The sequence below is a fragment of the Oreochromis niloticus genome, linkage group LG17 (genome assembly GCF_001858045.2).
Source record: "Oreochromis niloticus isolate F11D_XX linkage group LG17, O_niloticus_UMD_NMBU, whole genome shotgun sequence".
In the NCBI taxonomy this organism is placed as follows: domain Eukaryota; kingdom Metazoa; phylum Chordata; class Actinopteri; order Cichliformes; family Cichlidae; genus Oreochromis; species Oreochromis niloticus.
Window position 1 is genome coordinate 2,997,819 of NC_031981.2, and position 15,856 is coordinate 3,013,674.

Below are 15,856 nucleotides of genomic sequence, written 5' to 3' on the forward strand. Positions count from 1 at the left end.
TTCCCTGCCACACTGACACAAGCTCGCTAACTGAAACATGCACGCACGCACGCACGAGATTTGGCTCCTGGTGGTGAAATCTGGAGGTTTTCCTATGCCGTGCCCCCACATGGCAGTTTCCTGTTTGTTCTCCAAGGTAATGAGACTGGGGGGGACACTTCCACTGACATGTCGTCGTCTCCCCTTCCCCTCTGTCTGAATCTTTCTCCATTTTGCAGGTAGTTGAGATGAAGATCAGAGAACTGGAAGATTAAATCCAGAGACTAGCAGAGGAGAAAGTAGGTGGAGAATATAGAATAAATGGCTTTCTTCCTTCCTCTGCAAGCAGAGATAAAATGGTTATAAACAGGGAAGGCTGAATGATTTGAGCGCTACCTCCTTTGTGCAAATATTTGTCTTTGGAATGAGCTGACATACTTTGTCATTAAATCCTGAGACATTTGGCTTCATTTTTAAAGGTTAATTCTTAGTTTGTAACTACTGAATAGGAGCATATGGTTTTCATTAGCACATCTTTAGTTAACGGATATTTTTTCACAGTCTGCAAGGCTGCAAAAACAGTACTTGAAATAAAATAGAAGCTGCATTCAGCTACATGTCTGCTTGAGATAATAGAGGTCTGTCCTTTTTTTTTTTTTTTTTTTTTTTTTTTGCCTGGGTATCATTGCTGGTACACTGGGAGGTCAGAGAAGGGTTTCTTTCTCTCACATGTCTTCTCTTCCTTCTCCCTCTCAGAGCCAGTAAGATGAATGAGTCACTCCAACAAAAGAGCCCTTTAAACCGCTTGTTTGCATTGCGCCGGTCCATCTCTGTTTCTTTACTGTACGTCAGTCTGTCTGCATCCCATCTACCCGCTCGCCGCAGTTTCTGTCTGCAGTTGTTTATTTTTCTGTGTGCTCGTTTCTGTGCCTGCCTGCCTTCGTCCTGTACCACTAATTACTTGCCTGCCTGCCTGTCAGTGGGTCCACATGCTTTTCCTCGTGCTTAGTCAACAGCATGACTCAATACCCACAACAACTCAACACACCATCTTCACGCTGCAGTTGTCCCCTGCCACTCTCCCACCTGAGCGCGCTCCGACATGCACGGCACACACCAGCTTATCATTTCCAAACATGTTGTTTTTATCCACTTTTAAATCAAAAGATGTCGAACACATTTTAAAAATTAGTTTAAGATATTTAATTTAGACATGAAATAAATGAGCACCCAATTTTTTATTTTTTATTTTTTTCCTTTTTCATTCAACACCTCTGCTGTTAAATCTCAGTGGTGTATTATCTCCCTTTCTGATTACTATGCACAGCAGCACAGGTCTCGCATTCAGAGTCTGGAGTGGCCTGGCATGGTCTCTACTGCTGTAGCGTGTGTGTGTGTGTGTGTGTGTGTGTGTGTGTGTGTGTTTTTCTGGTTGGCGAGCAGATTGAGCCCCTTCGTCTCTTCCCCATTTGGAGCAGCTTGTTAACGGCCTCTGAGCTGCTGCTGCAGAAGCAGAGCTGTTCTCCACATGTATGTTGGCTCATGGCTACATGCAGGAGTTTTATTTTCATCCATGTGCGATTTGGATTTTTGTGAATGTGTTTGTTTCCAGAGCATTGTTTAACGTTTTGGTTCCTGACTTTGTTTCTTATATAGCTAGGGCTAATGCAACAGATCCCAGACGTGTGAGGCGTCAGGAAATAACACAGTAGGTGCTGTACATGGACTTAGTTTGCTTTAGTTTCCTGCTGACAGTAGTTGATGAAATTGTAGTGAAATAAAAAGCAGAATAGAATAAAAAAACGGATGGAATATCCAACAAACATGGATCATAAAGATGGATTGGTGCATCTTGCATCCATCTGCATCTGTATTTTTGTATTCTTGAGGCTCCGTAATTGCACAACTGCAGCTTTTTTCCCACAATTTCTAATTTGCCCTTTCTACCTGACAACGCATCAGGTATACAAGGCCGGTATTTTTCTCAGAGGTGTTTTTGTTTGTGTCGATGTGCTCTGTTTGTCTACCTGGAAAAATTGCACATGAGTACTGAGCAAGTAATATACAATCTTCAGGTTAATTGTCATGGCAACAGCATGTAATGAGCTCTTTTGCACATGTGCTCAGTTTAATAATTGCAGTTTTTCAAGGTGATGGTTTGTTTTTATGGAAGACTGTTAGTGACAAACACTCCATTGAGGCTACAGGGTGGATCTCACAGAGATGTAATAACACCATCTCTTGTTCAGCTTCCTCCTCCTCCAAGGTTGGCCTGAGCCACACATTTTTAACAAATCAACATTATTTGAATTCCATAGAAATTAGTACAGAGACCCACAGTCTTCTAGAAAAAAAAAGTGGTGTGCTGTTGCTCTTCAAGTGCCTTGTAGTTTTTTAGATTTGGCAGTGTCCTGTCCTGTTTGGCTTCATGTCCTTTGGCTTTTCCTGAAATTGCATTACTGTGTCTTGAGAAGAGACCACTAATTACATTAGCACATCCTTCTGAACGGAAGCCATCAAGTCATTAAATAGTATGCACCACAAACCCTGTTATTTCCCTCTCTGTTAATGAACTCCTGCCACACACATACATGTATTCTTTTCCATTCATGTCATCCTGCACTGCTCCTAACAAGGAATAATCATTTATTGGGTTATTTAAAAATACAAACGTTTGGTGGAGTCGTGTGTGAATACAAATATCTGTTCTGATGTATTTTTATGTGTGGGTATTTAAATGCTAAACATTGTAATGACCTCGAATAAAACAACATTTTCCTTGTTCATTATACTGTGTTATTGTCCTTTTCTTGCACTCTTTAATTATTGGGAGTGCTGTTTTATAGCAGATAGGACGTGAAATAAAAATAAGCTTCATAAAAGCAATAAGAGGTAATTCCCATAAAACAAAATAATCTTGCAGGGTTGAACTCATTTAAGGTAATGTGCGCTGCATTGTGCTTACTGAAGGAGCAGAACAGCACACATACATGTGCGTTTTCTTAGTACAGCTGTGAATATGTCAGCTGCTGCTTCAGGAAGCAGTAGAAACAAACCCAAAAATAGAAGTAAAGAGGTATTTATTAAAGCTGTCAAATCTGAAACAAGTAAGATGTTAAGAAAGAACTGGATTTCTGATATTTTGGTTCACTTTGAAAACCATCAAGGCCCAGAATCTTAGATCCTGCTGGCCTTAACTGAGCCTCACGAGAAGAAAAATATAAAAGTGATCGACTTTTATGGTTCCAACTGGATTTTTATATTTTTAGTCAAGGCAGCTCTTTAGCTAATGCTACAGCGACACTAGGCAAAACACCGACCGGAGACACGATGACCAAAATTGTGACACGAACAATCTTGTTGCCTTTGAAAAATGAGATCAGGTTCATCGTTCATTGTGATTTAATCCTTTCATGCATGAATTTTTACAACCTCAATCAGGATTTTGTTCTTACGTATTTTTATTCATCTTTAGGCATAAAAAAAAAAAAAAAGATTTTTGAACTTCATTTTCTTTTAAACATGTACTTTTCAAAGAGTTTTTTTTACATGTCCACTTAGTCAGTCCATTGGCTGACAGGTATGGAGAGACACATCAGTGTCCAATGTAGTGGTTTATGTGCAAGTATACCATCAACACTGACACACGTACAAGAAAACAGCCTTTGAATAGCCGTCCACTGTGGTGACCACTGTGCGTTAAAGGGTTAAACATTTAGTCTGCTATCGATCTGCTGTTAGTTTGGGATTGAATGGGGTCAAGTTGATAATTATAACGTATGTGATGGGACGGCGATTAACTGATAAACTGGCACAAGTTGCAAATTTGTTTCCATCGATGTTCACAGAAAAATTCACATTTACCTCATAATTTAAAACAGCAGTTTGTCTATAAAGATTCATGTAGTTCCAGGTTGGTGATTTAACTGAATGATGATAAAGGCGCTCGACAATCTTCGTTTTGTTGTTGTTGTTGTCGTTGTTTTTAATAGCCACAACACAACCATTTAGCAACCAGCGGTCATGTCCCCTATCAAAAATGCAAAGATGAGTTGTGTTCATTGTTGCAGACTGACTCGGGTTAAATAAATGAGTCTGCAATCATTTGCAAATCAGTCTGTCTGCAAGTGTTTGCAGTCAGTTCCAATCAGGCCGTGATTGTTTGGAGACAGGTTGCCTCCCACCCGCTGACCTGTGCAGTCACCGTGGGATCAGGTTGATTGTGTTGCATGATCAGTCTGTGGGAGACCAGTTGGTCGTTGCAACTATTTGCAGTATTTTAAGGTTTGGCACCAAAAAACTTTCTGCATCAGTGGAGATCCACTGATTATTATTTATTTATTAATTTTATTCCCATTTATGTTTGTTTACTTGCTTACTTATTCATTGGTTTCTTAGTTGCAACCTCATTAAAACTAGGAAAAACTCCACCCCAGTGTGAGCGAGCCATAAGTCAAACACTTCAAAGATTAATCGGACAAGACGATATCAGACTAATATAAATGTGTGTGCCTTGGTAGCCCAGCTGTTGAAGGAACAATTTAAGCTCCTTCCATCCGTTACACTAAAGGCTGAGAGAGAGCACACTGTGTCCTCATCTGGAAGCCTCCCACAGATGGTTCACTGAGATCAGAAGGAGGGGAAACTGGTCTGGGAAAGCCAGAGATTGAAAGAAGAGATTGCAGTTTGGCATCGCAAAATGAAGCCGTCTGTACTTTGAAAGGGAAAAGGGTAAAGCTCGACATCAGTTAAGGGGAGGAGCTGTCTGTGTATGTGTGAGAAGTGTGCATGTTTCATTTGTGTCTGTAAAATACAAACAGAATGAGCAAGCAGAGAGCAAACGACACATACGTATGTACTCACAGGGACATGAGTCCCACACAAACAGCATGATGGCTTCCAGTCGCCCTGCTGAAGTATATGAAAGTAATGATACTTGTTGTATTTTGGTACTTTGTCGCTTCGCTGAAGGCCATCGATGGCTGTTTATGTTTAAGGTCCGTAGCGTGTTACCATAAGATAAAAAGATAAAGCATTAAAAGCAAAATGGAAACCTTCCTGCTCTTGATCCACGATCTCAATGACCTTACTGATTAAAAGCCGATGTTTTCATATGAAAGCGTGCTCGTCGTGTGCATTTATTTCCATTTTGTGTGGCTATGTATTTCTGACCTGAACTAAACTCTTATTTTTGGCCTTGCCTTTATAGAAACAAGCACTTCTTTCCAACACCTGATCTACTCGTGTCTGTCAGAATTCACGACACTCTTGGCATCATGAATATTCTGGTGTGTGTGTGTGTGTGTGTGTGTGTGTGTGTGTGTGTCTCTTTTCGTATATAAAGACAAATCATGTCCTTATGTGCAACATATGAAACTGCCTCTAGTCTTTCTGTATGTGTGCTGGTGCTGATTATTGGCAGCAGGATATTTATTTGAACTTTGACAGGCACCATTAATAGGATGCAAGGCTGAATATGTTAGCAGAATCAATGGGCGAGTATTTCTGGGCGAGACCGTCTGTGTCCTGGGGGCCTTCTCGGATTGATTTCTCATTCTGATGCAAAATTAGTCGAGTGGAGAAATGAAATAAAAACATGGAAAAAAATGTAAACAAGGTGCAGGTATTCTTTTTCCCCTGTGGGTCTGTGTTGTTGTTGTTTGTGGACTCTAAGCTTTGGTGTGGTTTCCTGTTATCCAGCTTATGACACTTCCTGTGTGAGCAGAGGACTGTAGACATATCTACGCTCTTAATTTTTAGCAGGAGACTACAATGAATGATATTTGTCTTTTATTCATGAGTAGGGTCACTGGTGTTGAATTTGAGTACCAGAACACATCAAGGACAGGAGCATGATACCGTTTTGTGTGTGTGTGAAGTAGCATCAAGTTTCTGGTTGGAGACTTGTGTGTATCTGCATGTGGTATGAGGGGAAAAAAATAGGTTGGTCCTTAGATTATGTGATGAGATCGCAACCAGACAACGGGGAGGAAGTATGAGAGTAAGGGAAACATTGGAGAAGAAATGGAGGACAACTGGGCCTTCATTTGGGGTAAGAAAGAGGTGCATATGAGTTTGTTTAGTCTAATGTAACTAAATTAAACATGACTCATTTCATAGACAGGAGGACTAAACTGGGACTAGGAGAAGACTAAATATTCAATTTTTAAAACTTGAAGCTGGACTAATGTGCTGGTCAACTGGCAGTTGTTCTGTTTTTGTGGAGTAATTCCTGAACAAACAGGATACTTTGTGCTTAAATTGGTAAAAAAGGCGAAAGTCTCTGTTTCATGTGAACAGTGTCTGCATTTCCTGTTTTGCACCTTTTGTCCTGCAGCTGTACCAAGCTGGACTTTAATACAGTCCACAGGGTAAATGCATTTTGTTCTAAGGCATTAACTTGCCCGAGCTTCCTCGAGGCCTAAACGCACCAGCACTGTAATCATTTGTTGTTTTTCAATGAGCGGCTCCATTAGAGCTTCAGGAGATGTGAGGTGATGTGTAGGTGAGATTATGACTGTAAAGGCTTGTTTGGTATGACCCATGAATTACTGAGTAATTACCAACTCCAGCAGTAACTTAATGGCTGATTTTGTTCTCACCTTGTGAGTTTGTCTGCTTGATTTGATGTTTATTTGTCTGCGAGCATTTTGAGCTAGTAATTAAATTCCTGTTCTATGCATTAAAAGTCAGCAGCTGCTTTCTTGATGTTCGCTGTGCTCAGAAAACTTTGTTTTCATTCTTTTTTTTTTTCTTCTTTTTTTTTTTTTTTTGACCTCGCATTAGTGCAACTAGTCACTAAATAACACATAAAACATTTTCTTTAATTTCCTGGGTAATAGATGACTCGTTCACTTAGCCTTTAACCCACACAACCATCAACTTCTAGTCACGTCTTTGTTTCTGCATAGAATAATTCACCTTTTACTCTTTTCAGGATTGAAAAAACGTACCAGGAAGGCCTTTGGGATACGGAAGAAAGAGAAGGACAATGATTCCACGTAAGTCCTCTATTATGTTGTTTGATCCATGAACAGAGCTTATTAGTGCTTCACTATGATGCTGTGAAGTGGAGCTAAAGGCTGACTGAACCCGGGGGGGTGGTGATATGTGACAGTAGGTTATGCATATTTATGGCAAAAGAATGAAGGAATTGTGGTCAGGAAGAACAATTACAGGATTAGTATTAAGTGCGGCTCTTGTCAAATACAAGAAATGCTAGACAGCAGCTTCCTTTAATCATCTACGGCTCAAGGGTCTTCCAGCCAATTACGAGTCACTGCTGAATACTGTATAGACTTTATAGACCACTTTATTGTATGTCATGTGTTATTTAGGATCTCTAAAATAATACACAAGCTTAAAATACTTGGTGCTTGTTTTTTGTGTAAGATAAAGGGAAGAAATTTTCTAGATTTATGTAACTACGACCGTGTCATAATAAACAAAACTGCTGCCTTTGGCGTTTGTTTAGTCAGATGAATTTTTGAATTTTTGTAGCCATGTTCTAATCCTACACCAAACAGTCCAAGTGTTATGAACCTGCGTGTCTGTGGAAGTGTAGTGTGTGACTATGATTATGTGAAAACCTTTTTTGTATCTGGATTAATGAGCAAAACACTCATTTAAATAAAAACTTGTCTTAAGTAACTCTTTTCCTTTCTTTTTGGTTTGCACAGGGGGTCTCCAGACAGAGATGGTGTAAGTAACAGAAACGATCTAGTATATAAACCGTTTTATGTATTTGTTAGTGTTAATTAATGCAAGCCTGTGTCATCAGAGAAGTTTGTGAGGCACATTGTTTTTGTGTTTTCTTTTTCTGTTCTTTTCACCTGCCAGGAACCTCGAGAGGTTGAATCGGTACTGAGCTCAGCTTTTTAGACTAGACCACACTCTAGAGAAGTGTAGTGTGTAGAGTTTAGGCTGGTCATAGACATGTATGTTCTTTAACTCATCAGTCTGATGCAAGTGCAGCTGTTCCCGCTATCTGTTCTTTAGCAGGCTCTCTGGGGAAGCTTTGTGGGGGTGTGGGGGGCGTTAGGGGAACAACCCTGGGTCATTTGGAGTTGTGAAGAAACCTCAGTCTTGAAATCTTGTTCAGCTCCATCAACTAACATTTTTAAAAAATGACAGCCAATTTGATGACTTGAGGAGCTGCTAACGTAACAGAGGGCCACACGCTGAACAAAGTAGCCTCAGAGTAAAAGCTTTGACTTAAATCTGGAGTGGAGGTTCAAGGTGTTTGGGTGAGATTAGTTGAAACGTAGTTCCACTGTGTAGGTGTGTAATGCAGTTGCAGATATGTTGTATCGTTTTTTTGTTGGGTGAGATTTTAGTCAAACGGTTTCTGTCTTCTTGCTCTCAGAAGAAGACAAACGGGGCCCCGAATGGCTTCTATGGAGATATCGACTGGGACAGATACGTAAGTAAAAACGCTGCTTTTGAGCAGTAAAATAGCTTTGTAGGCCCAAAATGACTTTCAAGACTGTTTGTTGGTTTCACTTTCATGTCGTAACTCTTCTGTGTTGATCTGTGTTTTTATAAAACCACAGATCAACAGCTTTAGAGATAGATGGTCCCGTCGAGTCAGCGGGTTTACGTGTGTAGCTTACACGTTGGATGTGGGTTGTCTGTGTGGTGTTTTTTACTATGCGGTCTGTCACTATCATTCAGACTCATTGTGTCTTTCAGAACTCTCCTGAGGTGGATGATGAAGGCTACAGTATCAGACCTGAAGATGAATTAGAAGAGGAAGATATCCTCAGCACAGTTTTTAACACGTGGCAGTTTCTGCCAAGTTATTTGGCAGGCAAAAACTAGATTGCTTTCATTGTTTGTGTCGCATTTGCTGCACACTGTTGGGTCAATTTTTGTCGTGCATGTGATGGAAGACAAATGTGACTTGGCTCTCAAAACAGATCAATATGATTAGTGTTTTACTGAGAAACAGGATACAGATAATAAAATGGCTCAAGTTCTTTAAAAAGGTGTTTAGGCACCAGATTTAAGATACAGAAAAGTCCTATTACCTGACTTATGTTGTCAAATTGTCATTTTTATTATGTGGCTAATAAAAAAGTAATTAAAAACAAATTAAAAAAAGTGGGGCAGATGTCACAGAAAACAGACTTTTGTAAAGAAGAAAAGATTTAAGTACAGACACACACAAAGTTTCACCAGGGAATGTGGTTGCTGGATTTCTCATCAACCTTAAGATGAAATGTAAACGTTTGTTTTCCTTGACATTTTTCTTTCACCTGCCACCAAAAAATCTCACTTCTTCTCTTCCGATGAGTCCGAGGAAGAAGAGGACCACAGGAAAAAATTCAAGATCAAGATCAAGCCCCTGCCGCCTGATCGTGTTGTGGAGGCACCCTCAGTCGATGAGCTCAAAGCCTCCATAGGCAACATAGCTCTGTCCCCATCTCCCATGGTGAGTAGATCTGGTTTCACTGGTCCGTCTCTGCTGGCTTTAAGTTAGCCGTGCATGCATGCATCATTTCTGTTGCTCTTTTTGTGGTTTTAACTGTGCATAAGCCGTGTGCACATGTTGCTCACGTATCGTCTTTTCTACTGTGTGTTAGGTACCATATGTTGAGCTGCTACTGTGTTTCTCTACAATATAAATCTGCTTTAACCAGTATTGACCAACAGGGACATAAGGACACCACAAGGAGGACTGAAATCACATTTCATTCCTGTTATGATTTATAAAAGACCTCTAATTTCATATAATTGATTTCAAGTGCTTGTGATATAGTCTTGGTCAGACTTGGTCATAGTGGCTGACTTCAGTGTTTGGAGTCATTTAACACGAGGCAGATGTCCTACCACAACAGAAACCATCTGACTAAGCACTGCTGCAAAATAGCAGGGTGTGAAGCTCTTATTTGAAACGATGCAGCTCAGTTGACGAGTCCAAATTCTAACTAGCCTCCTCTTCAGACAGCCCATAATTAGCGACGTCCCTGCCTTTCTAGCTGGGATCCATAACTTGAGTGTTTTCCAGTGAGGAGAGTTGGCTTAAGTATCTATCTTGAATTATTCAGGTAGGAAAGTGGGCACCTGTGTGTCAGTCTGCTGTGGTCATTTGAGCCTCTAGGCCTTAATAATTGAGTCCAACTTCAGTGTGCTCACCCACTGACTGTTAACCTGGTCAGGTGTGAATGATTTTTCACGCTGGTCACGTCTGTGTGAACGTGTATGAAGAGCTAATGCATGAGGAGGCCTGTGTTTTTGTTCAAAATGACAACTGGAACGTTCCACACCTACATTTCTTACCCTTTCTCAGTTTTTGATCATTTTAAAATGACTATTTCAGTGTGACAAGCACTATTTATAAGGTTTGAACACTAATACTTGACATCTTATTGTGTGTTGTTTATCTTCCACTCCTAAATAAGATAAATTACATATTTCAGAGTGTTGGATGTTGAGGTGTTTCTGTTCATTTGGTTCAAATCTGACGTTTTCCTGGCCAGCGCTTTTTCTTCATACATGCACACAGTTATTTTATGGCAATAGATAAAATAATTTAAAAAAAGGAATAAAGGCCACGTGTTAACTGAAAGACTAAACACTGACTGTTACATGTATGTGTTTGTTTCTGTAACCTCATTAAGAAATTTAGAGTATTGGTTAATGTATACATGGAAGGACTGAATCCAGGGGAAACCCCTAACGCTATCCCGGCTTTATTCGCCCGTGTCTGTGGGTTTAGATGACTGCTTGCATTGTAAACAAAGAAACTGCTATGCCAGTGCTGATGTACCATTCCTTCTTTTTAATTTTTCTAATTCTCTCCCTGTGCTGTTTGATTTTGCTTTCTCTCCCATCTCATTGTTATTTGCTGCCCCCAAATGATGCTAAACTCTGTAGAGGAGTCCGGTAAGCCTTTGCTTTGTACCCCTCCACCCACTTAACCCTCCACCTTTTCATCTCTCTTGGCATTTACTACCTGCTGAAAATAGGCTAGCTACATTTAAAGCAAAATATTTATAGGGCCAGTGGCTGTTGTGTGATTTCTCTGTGGCTGTAGCCACTCTTCATTGCTGTGCCAGGTTATTCTCAGCATTTTCATGCCACACGCTCAATGATGTGGCTGCCAAAGTATTTGGAACATGTGAGCCGTCGTCTTTCAAGGTGTTTCTGCTGACTAAGATTTCTTAAATCTGGTTTTAATGAGTTTTTGAGTGTTAACCGCCCAGTCCTCAGTCCAAACAACTAGGTTGCAAGCAGCAGAGGCCAGCAAAAGGTCAAGGATGGAGTGAAAATGTTTGATAAATAAGAGATGACATTGTATTACAACTTTTAATATTTTTGACATCTTACTTTTTATATTTTGGGCAGAAACAAAGAATGTCTCCCTACCCGAGCACCAAAAGCAAAGAAGCAATGTTTTCTTTGTAATTCTTTTACATTTTCACATTTCAAATAGAAAACATCGTATATTTAAAGCCTAAAAGGTCATAGCGTGAGAGTTGGAGCACTTCCTGCTGTGCTTCCTGTTTACATACAGCAAAGGAGCAGCTATTGGTTATGACAAGCAATACAGAGCTGTGTCCTTCACCAGTGTGTCCAATCAGAGGTCTCCTTTCTAGGAGCATTTCCCACCCACCGTTGCATCACTTTAATCACTCACGGCTCACTGCACAACTGGATCAGGCACAAGAGTGAGGGATGGAGGGAGAGATGGCTGATGCGAGGTGAACATGACAGACAGATGGAGAGATTTCAGTTCAAATTAAAGATACCAAGGGGGCAGATGGAGTCTACAAGGGAAAATAAAAGGAAACTCTAAAGGATTAGTTGGCAAAAGGATGGTTTTTGCAGGAAAGTGATTAGAATAAAGATGAAGAGCGAGCGATTCTAGAGTGACTACATTTTGTGCTTGAACACTAACCTAGGATTAGTTTAAATAAGTCATTCTCACTTTTTCCTATTATCTATTTGACATCACACACAGAGCTGTTTGAGCTTATTTAAAATAAAAATCTGAGACAGATGAGCTTTTTTTTTTTTTTTTTTTTTTTTTTAATGACTGCGTAACAACCACATCCCCAAATTCAACCAACCAGGCCAAAAATTCTTCTTATCCTGATGCATATGATGTCTCCTTTACTGATTTGTCACTCTCTGATCAGGTATCTCTTCTCTCTTCCTTTTTGCTGGTCACAGAGACGTAGCCCGGTAAGTGGCTTCTTCTTCCTTTTCCCTGGGGTTAGACTAAATGTACCGTGTGCCACATGTCTGCTTGTTCCTTTTCTCCTTGTCCTTGGGGTCAGTTGAATAAGGGAAAATATGTAAGGGTAAGCAGTTGAAACATATTGATTGACTGTTTTAAAATTTCATTAACATTAAAAATATTTTTAGCTTTTCAAGATCAGCGATATACTTGTGTACTTGTTTTGGGGTTTCTGTTTTTGCCTTGAATGGCTTCATGCTGGGTCTCTACTGGGGACAAAATTTACACTTTCGACAGCTGGACCCACCATGTCTTACTTCAGTCACTCGCCATCGTGTCTTCTCATCTGCTCCCGTCTCCTCCCTGCCTTTTCCTCTCTCCTCATCTACCCTTTGCCTTTTGTTGGCCTCTCACATCCTGCTTGTGGTGAATTCATACACATGCTCACTTAGACTTTGGTGTTTAGGATCACAGCTGAGAAGGCAATAACGTTTGTGCTGTTGCCTCCCCATCATCAACACTGGCCTCTTTTTTTTTTTTTTTTTTTTTTTTTTTTGTTGTACGCCACTCGCATCTTGTCAAGTACTGAGGATGGCTTCTTACAGCTTCAACGGACGTTTGGAAAACCTTTAAAGACTTCTTGCTTTGACGCCATAAACCACTGCAAGCAGAATTAGTTTGCAAATATCCCACTTTCAGACAGATTTGATGTTAACAGTATTATTGTTGGGGAGATTTGTTGTAGCAGCTTTGCATCCATTAATTTTTTTTTTGTCTCGCTTAAAGCAGTTTTTTCTCCCTATTAAGGTTGGGCGAATTTATCGACCACAGCGATAGGCTGAGCCTTTCACCGCTCGTTTTTACAAGAGCAATTTATTTATTTATTTGCCCATGAGTAAGTTAACTTTAATCACCAAAGTTAATCATGTTTGAGTCCTTTGCTGTGATTAAAATCTGATCAGATTTAGTCGCAGTTCGTCCTCCGACCTTCACGTCTAAACAGCCGTCGTCTTTGCTCTGTTCAAACACACTGGGAAATTTCAGTTTCAGAAAGAAAAGAATAACACAGCTAAGAACATCTTTTTTGGTTTTATTAGAAATCCTCATATATGGATGGAATAATGTTGGATCCAATTATGATGACAATTTAAGGTTTCCTGTCTTTGACTTTTTACATTTCCATGTTTCTTTCCATGTTACAGGGTTTGAAAAGGAACACGTCCAGTAAGTATCAGCTTTATCGCACCTCAGGCCAAGCTCGCTTTACAAAAGTGACAAATTAGGAGGATGTGATGTAAGATTAACGTGGGATAAATACATTTCGTTTTGGGAGCAGGTGAAGAGATTGCCAGACCGAGACGTGTTGTCCCTCCTGCACCCACTGTGGTCCCCACACCAGCTCCAGCACCACAGCCCCCCAGGTGTGCATCTCAGTGTCCTGACTGTTTGTATCGCTGCTCATCCTTTCTCCTGCCTTTGGATGACACTTCAGTCCTGAAAAGATTTTATTCTAGCTTTTTGCTCGTTCCACAACACGGACACGTTCATTTAAATTATGCGGATTTTTTTAGACAGCTGTAGCTTTTCTTGATGTTTTAGTCAGGGGTGTCAGTAACAAGAAGCACAATCGCTGCATCATCATGCACAAAATGTCTACATTTGGAAACTGCATCATACGTTGGTGAGGTTTTTGTTATCTTCAATATTTTCTTTGCTTATTAACTGCATCCAGGCTTAAACTGTGGCGTGCCACATGAAAAATAGTGTAGTAAGGGGAAGTGTCTTTGGGTGGCACTTTTTAATCTTTCCCATCTCGTTAAATAATTCCAGACAATAACTGTCCTCTAAAGCCAGACAGTCCTTTAGTGAATCTGCAGACCTGCCACTGTATCGACACACAAACTCCACGCTGTGCAAACCTGGTACAGCAAGTTCTGCAAGAGGTTAAAATATGGTTTAGTGGTTTTCATATCTATTGCACTAGAGAGAGAGACAAGCTCTTTTTATGTTTAAGTGCATGTTCTTTTTCGTTGTCGTTTGGCTCTGGTTTTTGGTGTGTTGGTTGCAGCCATGGTACAGTGAATATGATGCATTTGTATTTTCTGCAGATGCGATTGAGCTATTCTGTAATGCCAAAAGACAAATGGTAAAAGTCAGTTATTTTTATTCTGCCCAAAAATCATCCCAATAGCTTTTCTCGTTATTCTTCCTGTTGTTGTTTATGCTCCCCAGAAATCCTTTGGTTTTTAAGCATTGTGCCACACTTTGAAAATGACACATTTGTAATATTGTTGGGAAGATTTGAGCAGAAAGGGGAGCTGCAGCCTGATCAGACGGCATAAGATGCAACGAGACGATGCACTCTGACTGTTGTAGCTGTAACTGTTTGCTAAAATAACTGCTAACAGTTTCTTCTGTATTGTCCTGTTTTTCTGTCTCAGCACTCAGCAAACACCAGTCTCTGAAGACACCACAGCCTTATTTGGGCCTCCTTTGGAAACAGCCTTTGGAGAACAGAAAACTGAAGGTAACCTCCTCCCTCTGTGTCTTTGTCTGTATTGGCTCTTTGAATATGTTTCTGTTGATGCTTTGCTGTCAAAGTATGTTAGCAGTATGATGAAAAACACACAAACACACACTTGTTGTCTGTGTAAGGCTTCCAGCTAGTTTTGGATGTACTCCGCTTGTCTTTGTTGAGGTTATGGTTGACGGCAGTCCTCTGAGGTCGTGCTCTTTTGCACAGTGAAACTTGTTCGTATGCAGATTCTGCCGTCACCTGATCACATCCAGCCCTGCAGGATTTTATGATGCAGCCTGTGGATGAGCTCTTAGCTCTTACGCAACTGCCATGTCAGGCATAAGGAACATCAGCTTGACACAAATTCCCTTCACATTAATTCAGACAAGTAGAAAAGCTCTGCGTCTGGCACTTTGAACTGGTAATGTTTCACTTTCTTTCCAGTAAATACTAGTTTGATTAAGATCCTCTTAAGGTCAGTTAGAAATTCTCTGTGTAATGTGACGCAATTCAGTAACACCAGATATGCCGTTAAGTTAAATTGTCGTCTTTGTAAAACTGCTGAAGGAGTGTAGACGGGATTTGTTGCAGGTTTGTTACATCACAATGCATTCATCCTTTTTTAGCTTATTAGCGGTTATATTTTTTTCAGATGTCTTTTTTTATATGCAATTATAAAAGGTGCTATTATATAGTGGCACTGAATCGTGTGCGTGTTCACATGTTGACACATTGTGATTGCAGTTTGTCGCTAAGGCTGGAAGTCTGTTTTCTGTAGTTTAAGATTTTACTGACATTTTCATCTCACACCAACATCCCAAAGGATCACGAGCCCTAAGTGTTTCGCTACTAACGCCCTTCACGATGGCCTTTTCTGTCCCCTCCTGAACTTAGCGGTTCTATCTGAGTGTGACGTGTGGGGGACTCCTCTGTCAGAGCCCGAATCCACTTTGACAAGATCCTTTCCCACAGGAAGTAAGTTGTGCAATTCCCTCCATATTACGCCGCACTCCCCCATCCCTGTGAAATTAACACACAGATGGATCAGCTCACCTCATCATCCCGAGAAATCTGCAGACTGACCTGATCAAACAGCTGTGTGCCAATAATGCTCTCCTCCCCGTTCTAAACACCCATCGTACCCGTTTCATTTCATCAATCATTTCACGAGCACG

At 40.4% G+C, this 15,856-nt stretch overlaps 1 protein-coding gene across 1 annotated transcript in view; it reads left to right on the forward strand.

Moving 5' to 3' along the window:
* sgip1a (SH3GL interacting endocytic adaptor 1a) overlaps positions 1-15,856 on the forward strand; it is a 71,375-nt gene that overhangs the window by 40,538 nt on the left and 14,981 nt on the right. The window contains exons 4-14 of the mRNA XM_025899459.1: positions 6,917-6,980; positions 7,659-7,680; positions 8,345-8,401; positions 8,671-8,734; positions 9,237-9,412; positions 10,858-10,866; positions 12,157-12,168; positions 13,366-13,387; positions 13,494-13,584; positions 14,605-14,690; positions 15,576-15,656. Of these exons, the coding sequence (XP_025755244.1) occupies positions 6,917-6,980; positions 7,659-7,680; positions 8,345-8,401; positions 8,671-8,734; positions 9,237-9,412; positions 10,858-10,866; positions 12,157-12,168; positions 13,366-13,387; positions 13,494-13,584; positions 14,605-14,690; positions 15,576-15,656 (684 nt within the window). The remainder of the gene's footprint in view (positions 1-6,916; positions 6,981-7,658; positions 7,681-8,344; positions 8,402-8,670; positions 8,735-9,236; positions 9,413-10,857; positions 10,867-12,156; positions 12,169-13,365; positions 13,388-13,493; positions 13,585-14,604; positions 14,691-15,575; positions 15,657-15,856) is intronic.